This window comes from Mya arenaria, chromosome 5 (assembly GCF_026914265.1).
Source record: "Mya arenaria isolate MELC-2E11 chromosome 5, ASM2691426v1".
NCBI classification, from domain to species: Eukaryota; Metazoa; Mollusca; class Bivalvia; order Myida; family Myidae; genus Mya; species Mya arenaria.
In genome coordinates this window covers 1,373,006-1,386,536 of record NC_069126.1, presented here as the reverse complement: position 1 = coordinate 1,386,536, position 13,531 = coordinate 1,373,006, and the positions used below count along the sequence as shown (strand labels likewise).

General features: G+C 32.7%; 1 protein-coding gene across 1 annotated transcript; it reads left to right on the top strand.

Annotated features, from left to right (window-relative positions):
• LOC128234691 (ubiquitin-conjugating enzyme E2 Z-like) lies at positions 1–13,250 on the top strand. The gene is made up of 6 exons (XM_052949097.1): positions 1–158; positions 4,257–4,329; positions 4,672–4,859; positions 5,646–5,757; positions 6,871–7,074; positions 8,576–13,250. The coding sequence occupies exons 1-6, from the start codon at positions 1–3 to the stop codon at positions 8,723–8,725; spliced, it is 885 nt and encodes a 294-aa protein (XP_052805057.1). The 3' UTR covers positions 8,726–13,250.
• Positions 13,251–13,531: the final 281 nt, after the last annotated feature.

Here is a 13,531-nt window from a genome sequence, read left to right as displayed (position 1 = left end):
ATGGCTTCCGCAAACACGGAAGAGTTGGACCAGCCTGTTGATTTGTTGTCTTTCGTCGAGGATTCCGGCGGTGGAGCCACGGCACTTTGGGATCCCGATTTAAGTAACGACTGGGAAAAGGAAAAACCCAAAAGCCAATGTATTGTTCGCATAAAACGGTAAAAAATCCTTGATTATTTTAGAAAACTTCAGATTGATCAAGATCTGTCATAGCTAAAGAACTTCAGCGAACACGTTATATATTACCTTTTTGGATGTGTTCGCTGAAGAGAACGCCGTATCCAAACCCTACCAGAATTCGTGACATTTTTATGTCACGCTGTTATTTCACTTGTATGCATTGTACAGACAAAATAGCTGTATCCTTAGGTTAATGAAGTAAAATGTAGTTCACAAACTCATTTTCAAAACCAAAAAATGCTTTAGAGATAGTTGATTTAGCATTTTAATAAATCCTATTACAAGCATTACTTATCTAGGTCATAGTTGTGTTCAAATTTAATCACGTGACACCAAGATTTTCAGAAAATACCCATGTGACCTAGTATTTATTTTGCTGTTATTTTTTCTATTTCGAATAATTAATAAATAACTAATAACAAATTTGGAATAAATAAATTGTTTTTACTTATCAAAAGGTATTTACAGCCTTACTGCAATTGGATTCAACTAAATGAACAATGTGAATCTGATGCTATAAATAGAATCCATCGACGTCATCATGGTCATGTGATTGCATTGCATCATCACACTCAATTGATTCTGGTTGACCTTACTATGGGGGTTACGCCATAACTTTAATGTGTTGTAAACATCAAAAAAATAAATATCAACATTAAAGTTATGGAAGCCAGAACTAGATCTGTCAATTCTGAGAATGATAAAAAACAATCATTTAAAAAAAAGGATCATTTTTTTCGTTTAACTGAGTAACATTGCCATGGTTTGTTGAATACAAATTTTATGGCTTTAGTATTTACTTTGACATAGCTCTAAGAGTGACAGGTTCCACTTCCAGTAGTCCAAATAATTGTACGTTGACAGATTTTTTTTAGATTTTTGATATGGCAAATCCTTCACGTACAAATTGTTTAGTATCAAAAGTAGGTAGTTGTTCCAATCAGGATTCCGGGTTAAAGCATATGGCAGATTTCACAAAAAAGGCAATTATTTGGCCCATTTGCTTTCATTTATTGTTATTGCATGTCAACGTCATATATACAGCAATTGCCTTTCCCAACCCAATAAGAACACCTAATAGAAGTGATTTGTATTAAAATAATGAAAATATTGTGTTAAATAAGGTAAAAAAATGTAAAAATATGCCGATATTTAGGACAAAAAAGACAGAAAATCTTCCCGGTACCAATATACCTGACTTTTTTGAGGATGCTTTTCAGTAACATCTGGTAAGTATTTTATTCTTGTCTGTTGAATAATGTTTGCAAGAAATGTTAATTAAAACAATAATATATCTAAAATGATTGCATTTCGTTCGTAATATACTTAAATTTTCGGTAATTGCGCATGGTGATAACGTTACGGTAATCTGTCCTCGAATTGTTGTGTAACATTAGCAGACATGATCCACTGCTAACTGTTTTAAGCCTAAACACACCTTTATTAAATCACTGAAAACAAAGACTACGTGTCGGATAAAAACAGTATTGCATGTAGCAAGAAATTGGTCATTCCCGATCATAAAGTTTTTTAGGTCTAAAAATGTGTTAATGTTACTCAAAATCGATTCTGTCCCATTTTAGCATGACGATAGCACCTTTTCTATTCGTGAATAATTTACACCGACTGAGGGTTAACATCCGGGTAGCGATTACTTTTATATTGGACTGGTTGACAGTTGACATTGAAATGATAAAAATAGTGGTGAATACCGTTGATAAAAACTTAATCCAAGTTTGGCTCATTCTGTCCTTCGATGTAACGTTAACATTATGTCACGCTAGCATTAAGACAAGCGCTTAATAAAGCAAGAAAATCGTTGAAATTTGATGACTTTCCCAGAGTCAATTATTCGAACATAACAATGTCGTCTGTAAACTATCGTTTGTAAGTATTCATTCATTAGGTACGTAGTTTATATTGAATTCATACCGCTTTTGTGTTTGATATCGTTATTTATTGGACAGAATTAAGAATTTTTGTGATTATCAATTGACCGTGTTTATCAATCATTTATATAGTTTGTTTTATACTGTATCAAGCTCAAACAGTCTGTGGTAGAAACATTCTGTCCAACTGCTAATGTGACATACTGCTAATGTTACTCATTCTGTTTTGTGGTAACACTAGCACATACTCGCAATTAGCAATTTATAATATATATGTTTAATATCAAAGGTAATGATAATTGCACCATACTAGAGACATTTATATTACCACAACAAAACATTTATGTTTATAGCTTATCTGATCTGATATAAAAAGAAAACCTATGTTTGCAGAAAGCATTTTCTGTCTTGTTGTCCAATTAGGGTTTGTTTCAATAAATTTATTTGAGAAAAACGAAACAATCTTTATTTTTTGTTTGTACAATCTGTTTTATAGATAAATGAACCATTTAGTGCAAGACAAAATACTTCTTTGGATCAAAATATTAAAAAAAACAAGTTTTTACTGGCAATATTGTAACACTAGCACAAATGGTATGGTGATACAAAATTCTTTTTTTTATAAAAATGCATGAATAAATCATTGCAAATGTTCTAAAATATGATAGATAAGAAATTGCTGTAAAAGATTATGTTGAAATCACAAATCTGCAATAAATTTTAAAAATTAATATTCGCCGGGAACTTTTTGGTCACCAAAACGTGAAATCTGCCATATAGCGTCTATAAAATATCATAAAAACAAGAAATATTACCAGATAATGTTATTTTATATTAGTTCCGTACACAATAAATAAATATCCAACTTATAATTATGAGTTTAACGGCTTTTCTTCATTTCATTCTGTCAAAACATAATGATATATACATGAAGGGCACCTGCAAGGCTTCAGGGCACGGTTTTAAATCGCTCAGAACATTTCGGCCATGGCCGAGTTGTTACGATTGTATAACGAGATCTATCTCGAAGCTTTGTCGGAGGAGGCCGAGTTATTACGATTGTATCAAGTTGTTCCCCTTCGCATAATTGTTGTCTGTGTCAGTCAACTTTCGTTTTATTGGTAAGGTAAACAACATGTTTTAATGCATTTAATGCTTGTTTAGTGCAAAATAACATTTCACTTACATGGTAAAATATGAATATAACTCTTTATGATCAATTTCAACCATAAAATACTTCACTTAAAACAATTTCAATATTTTTAATACAACCCTGTTTTTTGCACATTCCCGTTTAGACGTTAGGGATTGAAAGAATCCTGTATAACACGTCTATTATTTTAGACTACACTTCCAGTTGCTTTTGAAGTTTTGTGAAAGTGATAGGACACATTGGGACCAGGACTTTTCAACCCCAAGTCTTTTCAACCCTTTCTCAAAATGAAGACTTTTCAACCCTTATACTTTTCAACCCCTATTTTAAAGACTTTTCAACTCCAACCTGTTTGGACTTTTCAACCCCTAGGTGTCAGCGGAATTCTTTATTCAATTACCTTACCTATTCAAACCTTTCTTAATTATTTATTAATATTATCAATTTAAATTAGTTAATAGCATTAAAAAATAATTGCACAGACATACAAGTGATTTACATGTCAATGCTAAATTGAGATCACTGATGATCTCTGAACTGGCAGAGTGTCCTGATACTTGCTGAAGCTTAAGATCTTGTCTTCCCGAAATGTGCTGGTCCGTTTGGACATATGCGGCAATTTTGTACGGGTCCGGCAGCTTTCATAAATGATTGTCCAGATGACCAGCTTTATTTGAGACGAATAAACAGCGAAGAGGTACCTTAAAGCAAAATGTACTGTGTTTCCCAGCTTATAAGATGGGGAAATGGGTCCTGATTGGGTCACTGGTTTCCATGCATTTTCGCATTAATTGGCTCATTCCAAGACCCCCAAATTTTTTTTTTGTCAAAACGGTAAATCTGTGAGAGTGTAGCTTTAAATAATGTTAGTGGTCAATATTTGTAAACTGCATGGAAAAGATCTCATGAAAATATATTATATACTTAAGGCTGTCTGTCCATATAGGCTGAAATACAAATGGCTACCTGTTCAACGTGGCTTTTCAGGGGCATTTGCCACATTCCTGTGATAGTTCTTTTTCTGTCTATTTCAGCGACATAATGTCCATCTACAATGAGCCCCCACCAGGGATGTGCTTAGTTCCAGACAAAGAAGATATCACCAAGGTGAGATACAGTTGTGTGTGCTGGTTTGTTTAAATTAGGGGTTTTAGTTGAAAAAAAACAAAAGAAAGACATGATAAATCAAAACAAATACTTGATATCAAAGACTGCATGGCATTGTTTTACGTACTGGTATAAAAAAGATTTTGATTGATCATTGTTGGCAGGAGGTCCTTGAAATGTTTTGAAATGCCACTTGAATGGATTTGTTGAAAAAGCTATCATAGTGATCTATATCAACAACATGTTGAGGGTGGGCACCTGATTGCAGTGCTCATGTTTGAGTTTGTTGTAGAAACAATGGCTGCCATTTAATGTTTAATTTATCTTTTCCTTTGTTCACAGCTGCATGCCTTAATAACTGGACCATTTGACACACCTTACGAGGGAGGGTTTTTCTACTTCCTTATCCGATGTCCACCGGATTATCCAATTAGACCCCCACGGGTGAAACTTCAGACAACAGGGGGTGGTCGCGTGAGATTTAATCCTAACCTTTACAGAAATGGGAAAGTGTGTCTAAGTATAATTGGGTAAGAAATTTGTATTGACTTTGTTTTAACAAATAAAAAGGTTGTGGAGTACTGGTAATTTTTAAAGATGAGCAAATGTTGAAAACAATAGATGTTATGGAGGATATCAAGTTTAATTTGAAAAAAAAATGTGCAGAAAACACGGTATTGCTACCTTATGAGACTATAGTAGATCGCAGTAAATATTTTAGCATTCACCAATCATTTAATATTTTTGCGTTCTCAGCTATTAAATACACGGTTATAATATTGTCAATAGTAATTAATATTTTCCATAGGTGCATTATTTAGTAAGTGTCTGAGGATGTATCACTAAAAATTTATTTTTGTTTTACATGTGTATGTATTGATTTTGAATTAGAGTGTCACTTAAAGTGATAAAGACAGCTCCTCATAGTTCATACTTGTACAAACAAGAAATTATTGGTCTAAATGTTCAACAAGTAGTAGTTGTGCTACATAATATCATGATTTTGTTGTGGCACTTTTCCTTTCCACAGAAAACTTAGGTCACTTACTAATCTGACTAAGACTTACACTCTGAAACATTTCTTACTAGATGAAAAGGAAGATCCCTTATATATTTTCTATATTTATATATTTCCTCTTTTCTCATTAAGAAATCTGTGTACAGTTACTTGAAAGGAATGAAGAGTTTGACTGTATACCCTTTGTTATACTTTCTTTGTCAAAACTGAGTATTCTCTGGGGACATTTGAGTTTTTATCAAGTTTTTGTCATTTTGTACATATGGATGCTATTTGTGTTATATGGTTGGTATTTCAGGACATGGTCTGGCCCGGCATGGAGCCCAGCCCAAAGTTTATCCAGTGTTCTTATCTCTATACAGTCTCTTTTGAACGAAAAACCATACCACAATGAACCAGGATTCCATGTGGTATGTGCATGCGCCAGTAGCTCTGTTGAGAGGTTTTCAAAATACCAGTCAGAATCCTATCAAACTAGTTGAATGCATGTTTTATTGTCAAATTTCTGATACCTCATTACTAAAGATATGATGTTAGAGACCTATAAAAGGGATTTTATGTTGTCAACAATTGTTTCAAACTTTGTTCAAAATGAGTTATTTTACTTACTTTGATCAACACACCAAAACATCTCACAGATACTTTGATCAACACACCAAAACATCTCACAGATACTTTGATCAACACACCAAAACATCTCACAGATACTTTGATCAACACACCAAAACATCTCACAGATACTTTGATCAACACACCAAAACGTCTCACAGATACTTTGATCCACACACCAAAACGTCTCACAGATACTTTGATCAACACACCAAAACGTCTCACAGATACTTTGATCAACACACCAAAACGTCTCACAGATACTTTGATCAACACACCAAAACGTCTCACAGATACTTTGATCAACACACCAAAACGTCTCACAGATACTTTGATCAACACACCAAAACATCTCACAGATACTTTGATCAACACACCAAAACATCTCACAGATACTCATTGAACACACTTTTGTAAATCCAAGCTTAAAGCCAGCCAGTTTTTCATAGTGTTAAAAGTTTACATTTTTCAGCAAAATAGGGCATTTTCTGTCTCATTTTTTAAAATCATTATTATTATAAACAATACAGCTCCAATTTCACACTTTTATTTTAAGACTTGCATAGTATAAAGAGTATAAAGACTTACATAGTATAAATACTTGCATAGTATAATGACATATATAAAGTATAGAGTATAATAAAGACTTACATAGTATAAAGAATATAAAGACTTGCATGCTATAAAAACATACCGTACATACTTATAATGACATACATAGTATAAATAGTATAAAGACTTATATATAGTAGAAAGAGTATAAAGACTTGCAAAGTATGATTAAGGATTGTCTGCCTGCAGTACAAGGACTTGTCGGTGCAATCACCAGAATGCACATAGAATATTTGTACAATCTGTTATACATGTAAGGTGTCTGTTTTAAATCAAATATAATGTTAATATTTCTCTTTCAGGAGCGGAATGCAGGAGATGCCAAACGGTATAACGATATAATTCGGCATGAGACTTTACGTGTGGGCGTGTGTGACATGTTGGAAAAGCGATGTGCGTGTCCTGTTGCACTGAGAGAAGTTATGGAGAAGTCCTTCCCCGATTATTACGACTACTATGTCGGCATATGCAAATCCAACATGCACAAACAAGGGGAAACTATGCAGGTTTGTCATATTATTTATAGAAATGTGCTGTGTTATCGATTGGTGAAAACTGGGTGGATGTTGTGTTGACAGGGGTTGTTGACAACTTTGTGTTAAAGTTTTTTTTCTGTGTTATAAATACAACAGTTTTTAGCTGTTTTTTATGAAACTTGGTCAAAGTATGGCAGTGGATATGACCCGGACATGAGACACACTTGATTCAAGAATTTTAGTTAATTATATTCGAGTCATTAATCTGCAAGCAATACATATTGCAAACAGCTTGTCTGTATTTATCTATCTCACACACACTCACACTCTTCTGACGTAATGTCATTAGTATTATTATGCTTTGATAAAGGGACTCCCTCATGGTTTGTTAATTACAAAATTAAGTGTTTCAAATCAAGTAGGAGTGTGAAAACTAAGGTCCCTTCAGCAAATTTTGATATTTGCTCAATTTCATCTTTGAAGACCACAATTTACAATAGCATTTCTAACAGCTTTGAGCTTTTGTTGTTGTGTGATTGGTTGATTGACATTATCATGTGATGTTATCAATGTATTGTTAAAAGGTCAAAGTATCCATCTCTGCTGTATATGTCCTTATAACCTAGTGCGTAAGGCGTCAGTTTTCTATTTATCTTGACTGTACCGGCATGGGTTTGCTCCCGATTCAAACCAAAATATTTCATTTTACTTTATTTGTTTTGTTTTTCTGCAAAATGGTATCATATACTAAAAAAATGATAGAGTAAGTGTTTCGAGATGTATTATCAGGAAAGGTATATTTTTTTGTCCAAAAAACATAAGCTTGTCCCTTTAAAATGACAGGTGAACAAAAAAGGTCGTCATTGAAAAAAATATAATGATATAAGGTGTCTGTCCAAAGTGATATAATTGAGTGAATATTATGAAAATCAAAATAGGGTTCTTAGGTGCATCTTGATATGGTAGGTCTTATTCTTTTCGTAATGATTGAATCTGAATGTTTTTTTTTTGTTTTTTTTCAATGATCATGTGCTGCGGATGTCTAGACTCATGTAATTGAAACAGCATTTGCTTAAGGATTGATCACATTTTTTCTTGCTTTATGCTGTATGAACACAGAGTGGCACTTGAGCAAAAACCATAAAGTGCTAGCACTGCTTGGTCATTTTCTCCCTTGCCCTTCTGCGTTTGTACAGCATAATTGCAAAGACATGCGATCAATACTTATATGTACATTTTAAAAAGAAATATTCATTGTGATTAAACATTAGCAGTATATTCTGCAATTGAGTATTTGTTTTTAAAATAGTGTTTAAGACAAGATAAGTTTGTATAAAAGAATAATTGATTTTGTAACGTTGTATATATCATTGGTAAAATGATGCCGAGTTTATCCAATTGGCTAATATTGAAAAAACAATGACATCATAATAAATTGCATGTTATACAATATAAACATCAAGTTATCTACACTAAGGACTAGGCAAATGTAAATATTATTGAAATAAATCACTCTTTGGTTTTGATTCAGGACCCATTTGGTGAGAGAAGAGGCACGTATGACTATGAAAATATACTGAAAAGACTCGAAAACATACATAAAACAGTGAGTGATAAACTGCCAAGTTCAGATACGGAGTCTTCAGATACGGACTTGGAATCCAGTACTTCAGAGAGATGATACATGGGAGATAAAATAGTTGTTTAGGAACAAATTAGATCAATTAATTGGTAGTGGTTATGTTAATGAGGTTGGTGGAAGATATTTTAATGAGCATAAGTATTAATAAGATACAATTTTGTGTTCATGTACTGATGTCGTGTTGTTTGGCCTGGAAATGATTCATTAGTAAGGCAACACTGTGTTTTGTCATAGTATTCTTTAAATGTGTTTGTTCATTGATTCACGTCCTGCTGATTCCACCTGCCATGTTATGTTGTTTTTATAATAACTAATAATTTACTGTTCTAACATGAAGCATATAACAATCTAGACCAACAACTACTTATGTTTTATTTATATACTTTATGGAATAATTTTGGACTTTTTACCTTTTTTATTTACATTGATTATACTATGATTGCACTTAAAAAATACAGATAAAGAACATGGCTTAGAAAACAGATATTTTAAACAATATCACTTTCCATCATGAGCGAGTTTTTCATCAAGCATCAACCATCATGTTAATGTTTATGTGCTATACCATTGTGATAATTATGTTTTTGTACAGTGATACAGGGTATGTGTGATGAAAATATGCTTCCTATCTAGATGCACACATTGGTCAGCAGTTGATATGTATGTTTTCAATACTTGTTTAGAATATAATGCACATCCCATACTGTGCTTCTTAGTATACATAAACATGTTAGTCTCTATTTAACTTTTGGAAGGAAAAAAGTCCGGATATGTCATATCCATGCTCTGTACCCATCAGAGTAGTTATAATTTAGGTACTGGTTTGAGCTTTTATTGTTCACTTTAGTATCAGGAATCTGTGAATGTTGTGAACATGCTGGCATATACATGTATGTTTACTTGTGCAATATAAATGTAATAATGTGTGTAAAAGACTTTCTTGATATATGTGATGATATGTATTAAAACCACCAACATAATTACGGGATAAACCAAAGAAGTTGAATCTCTTCTTTGACAAATTTTAACCTCCACTGCTGATTTTGCAGTTAACCACCAGTTGCGGCATTTAACACTGCTTGAATAGTTCAAGCTCCTGATTTAAGTTTCCAGAGATGGATAGCCTTTGTTGTAATTTTGATGAAGAACCCAGCTAAAAACAGTATCTGCGAAAAGGCCCATTAAGAGGAAGCAAATATGAGCTTTGTAAGAAATTTCTTCGACAAAATTGAAAAAATGCTACATTGCATAATGGTCAGTTTTTACATTAGTTATTTATTGTTCAATTTTGGGGTATCAGCAGCTTTAAGATTTTGATTTATCGTAACAATGATAGTAATTGTAAATTTTGATGCCAAGTGACCATGTTATTTTGGTTACATTTGAAAGGATATTACTCAATGATTAGTAATCTTAAAATAAAATTACTAAAACAAATTTTAAAGATAAAGTTATTGCAGTTCATGTTTTTTTTATATATATTTATCTTCCTTTTTTTAACTATTATTTTTGCTTATATTAAAAACATTTTCAAATGATACCAAAATAATATGAAGTCACCAAGCACCCAACATCCCTGTCACTGAGCGTAGAAAACCATTTGACCCAAACTATAATTCTTGTGTTAAAGAACAAGAAAAAAATGAGATATGTTGTATTTCACTATTAAGAGAAAGCCTTAAGGTACATTTCCTAACCTCAGTAACAAAAATGTTGTTATTTTATCCCACTGAGTTCATATTGTTGATCATCCTTTAATGATATTGTACATTATAGTATCACAAATGTGATTATTTTATAATTATGCTGTTTATAATTGGGGTTTATTTTATTTCAGTTCAATGTTTTTGTTATTGTTTTTTGGTATAAATAATAAATCCTGAATATATTAATTATACAAGGGTTTACCCTTGACTAAACCGGTTTTCTCCATGTTATCAAATGTGGTCATAGTTCTCAAAAAGATCTATGATCTTTATATTTGTTTTTCAATATAAACAGTTATTTTCTCTATTTGTTGGTTACATTGTTATGCCCCTTTTGAAGAAGCAGGGGTATATTGGTTTGCACATGTTGGTCTGTTTATTAAACCTTGTCTGAATGATATGTTCAGAACATTTGGCCTTAGGTCCTCAAACTTAATAAGAAGGTTGGTCATGACCAGTAGATGACCCCTAATGTCATGATAACTGTGACCTTTATTAAAAAAGCTAGTCAGATTAACTTAAGTATACTTGGGCCTGCAGTTCTCAAACTTGGTAGGGAGGTTGGTCCTGACCAGCAGATAACCCCTCTTGATTTGAGGTCAATAGGTCAAAGGTCACAGTTGTAGTAACCGAGTTCAGTAAAATAATTGTCCAATTGATAACTTGAATATGCTTTGGCCTAAGGTTTTCAAACTTTGTAGAGAAGTTGGTCTTGACCAGCAGATGACCCATATTGATTTTGAAGTCAAATGTCTCAATCGCAGTGACCTTTAACATAAAATCCTTGTCTGATTGACAATAAGGGTATGCTAAAATTCCTACAAAAGACTATTTCTTTGAAGCTTTGCTAAAATTTCATCTTTTAAATTTCTGATTTTCACATTAAATTTTGCTCTCATTATATTTTACAGTCATTACTAACTGATGTGTTTTTTTTTGAAAGCTGCAAGAAATTGCCATAGTATTATTAACATAATGGTTACAACTTACAACTTCAGTTGACCATGAAGCAGCTATCTGTATAAGATGCATTGCTATCTTTTTATCATCAATTTAACTGTTGCTCTGCTGTCGGGATGATGCATTCATGTTTTACTGGAATTGATTACTCATCAACTCCAGTAACAAAATACAGAAATGGTCAATTACTTCTATTTTAACCTCAAACTTGGAAGGGATATTGGTCATAACCTTAAATAACCCCACATTCATTTAATGTGAAATGACTTAATTGCTTCAATTAGGGGAGCATGCATGTTTGAAACACATTTCTTGTTTCTTATTGTTTTGTTAAAATTATTGTTGTTGTAAATTGTTTTAAAATGCGTTGTTATTTTTTTTCTATTCAATATTATGCATGTATTAAAAACTAGAATCAAGTAGGCGCACTTGTTTGACAAATATGTTAAGAATGTATGTACACTTTTTCTGCCAATAAAAATCAGTCATGGCAAATCTGTTAAAAAAAAAATTAAAACAAGAATTGTCTTAGTTTCACTTTACTGGAAGAACAGTTGTCAGTTGATCTACCATAGAAGAATTATTTCCTTTCTTTTGTTGATTTATAAATGGTTCACACAACCTGTTGTCAAACTGCAGGTTCTTAATCATATTTAATCTTTATTGCTGTATTTTGTTGTCATCGATGTTAAAAAATACCCTGACCTTGGTCTCAACTAAAAAAGTGTAAAAGATATAAAACTGGAACTTGGTACACATGTTTCACATGTAACTTGTTACAATACGCACGTGTGATGCAAGGCCCATGACTCCGGCTGTAACAATGTTTTATTTTTGAGGGAGCGATGGCGTTTTCTTCGTGGCACCTTTGTTGAGGTTTTTTTTGTCGATGTATATATATGTTGCACATATTTAACTGTGCAAAAGCACATTCTTGATCAGCTTACGTCTTAATGGGTGTATCTATTATTGTTGTCATGTTATAAGCCTCACCTTTCAGAAGTCAGAGTGTAGTTGTATTTTTGAAGGGTGTTAAGTAATAGTTACTGCACCACAAACAGAGCTATGGAGATTAAACACAGCGTCAAGGTAAAGTCAATCACAGCTTTGCGGGTGATGTAACTGTTTTTAACCATAATGTCAAGAACAACCTTTATAGCTGCATTCTCACAGATTTGACCAAATTTTCATTGTTTGTCTCAGAATAAGCAGAATTTGGCATCAGTGTTTTCATATCAATCATATAGGATAATACACAACAGATTAGATATCAATGATTTGGAAACCTGAAGAAATTTTCATTTTTCTTAAAGCGCTAGAAATGCTTTTGGCCATATTTGCCTTTTTTGAGCATAAATATTTAAGACAGTGATTTGAAGCAGAAGTCAGAATCACCGTTTTTCAGACATTTTCGCAAAACTTGGCTCGTTCCAAGACAACAAAAAATAATAAAAAAACGGTCAAATTGTGAGAGTGCAGCTGTGGCGGCATACGTTATTTATCCACACAGTAGTTATTGAACGGTTAAGTTCAGCCTCCTTTTTACTGTTCCGATGTGGGAGTTAATGATTAGAAGAAAACACTGAAACATGGTTCACGACCAGTATAAATTATCTTTGTTTTGTTCTGTATAAAGTTGCACATTGTTCACGTGCAATAAACATACATAATGTTGTAGTTTAACTAACATTTCATTTTCCATTATATATAAAACTTTTATTAACTGGTGTTTAATGACTTTTTTTAAAATTAAAATGTAGAGTGGCGAACTAATGTATTTTTTTATAAATATATTCCTAACTTTATTTCTGCCGCCGGACGTTTCATTTTCAACAATAATGGAAAGGTATTAGTTGACTCTTTTTACAGATAATTATGTTAATAAAAGACCAAACCTAGCATGTTGTTCGTATGTTTCTCATTCTGTGTTATTGCCAGACAGGTTGTTGTCTTAAGATATGTAAACCATATTCAGTCCACGTTGGTTCCCGTGTTACATACACGCTAATGTTCACGATATTTTTCTGACTTCACGAGCGTATATAAGGATATGATTTTAATCAGATTTGTATTTCATACTCTTCTTTAATAACAAAAAGTAATTTTCGGAAAAGGAAACGCCAGTCTGTCTATCGGGCAAACCTTTATGAATATGAAATATCGGAAACCTACTTGTAAA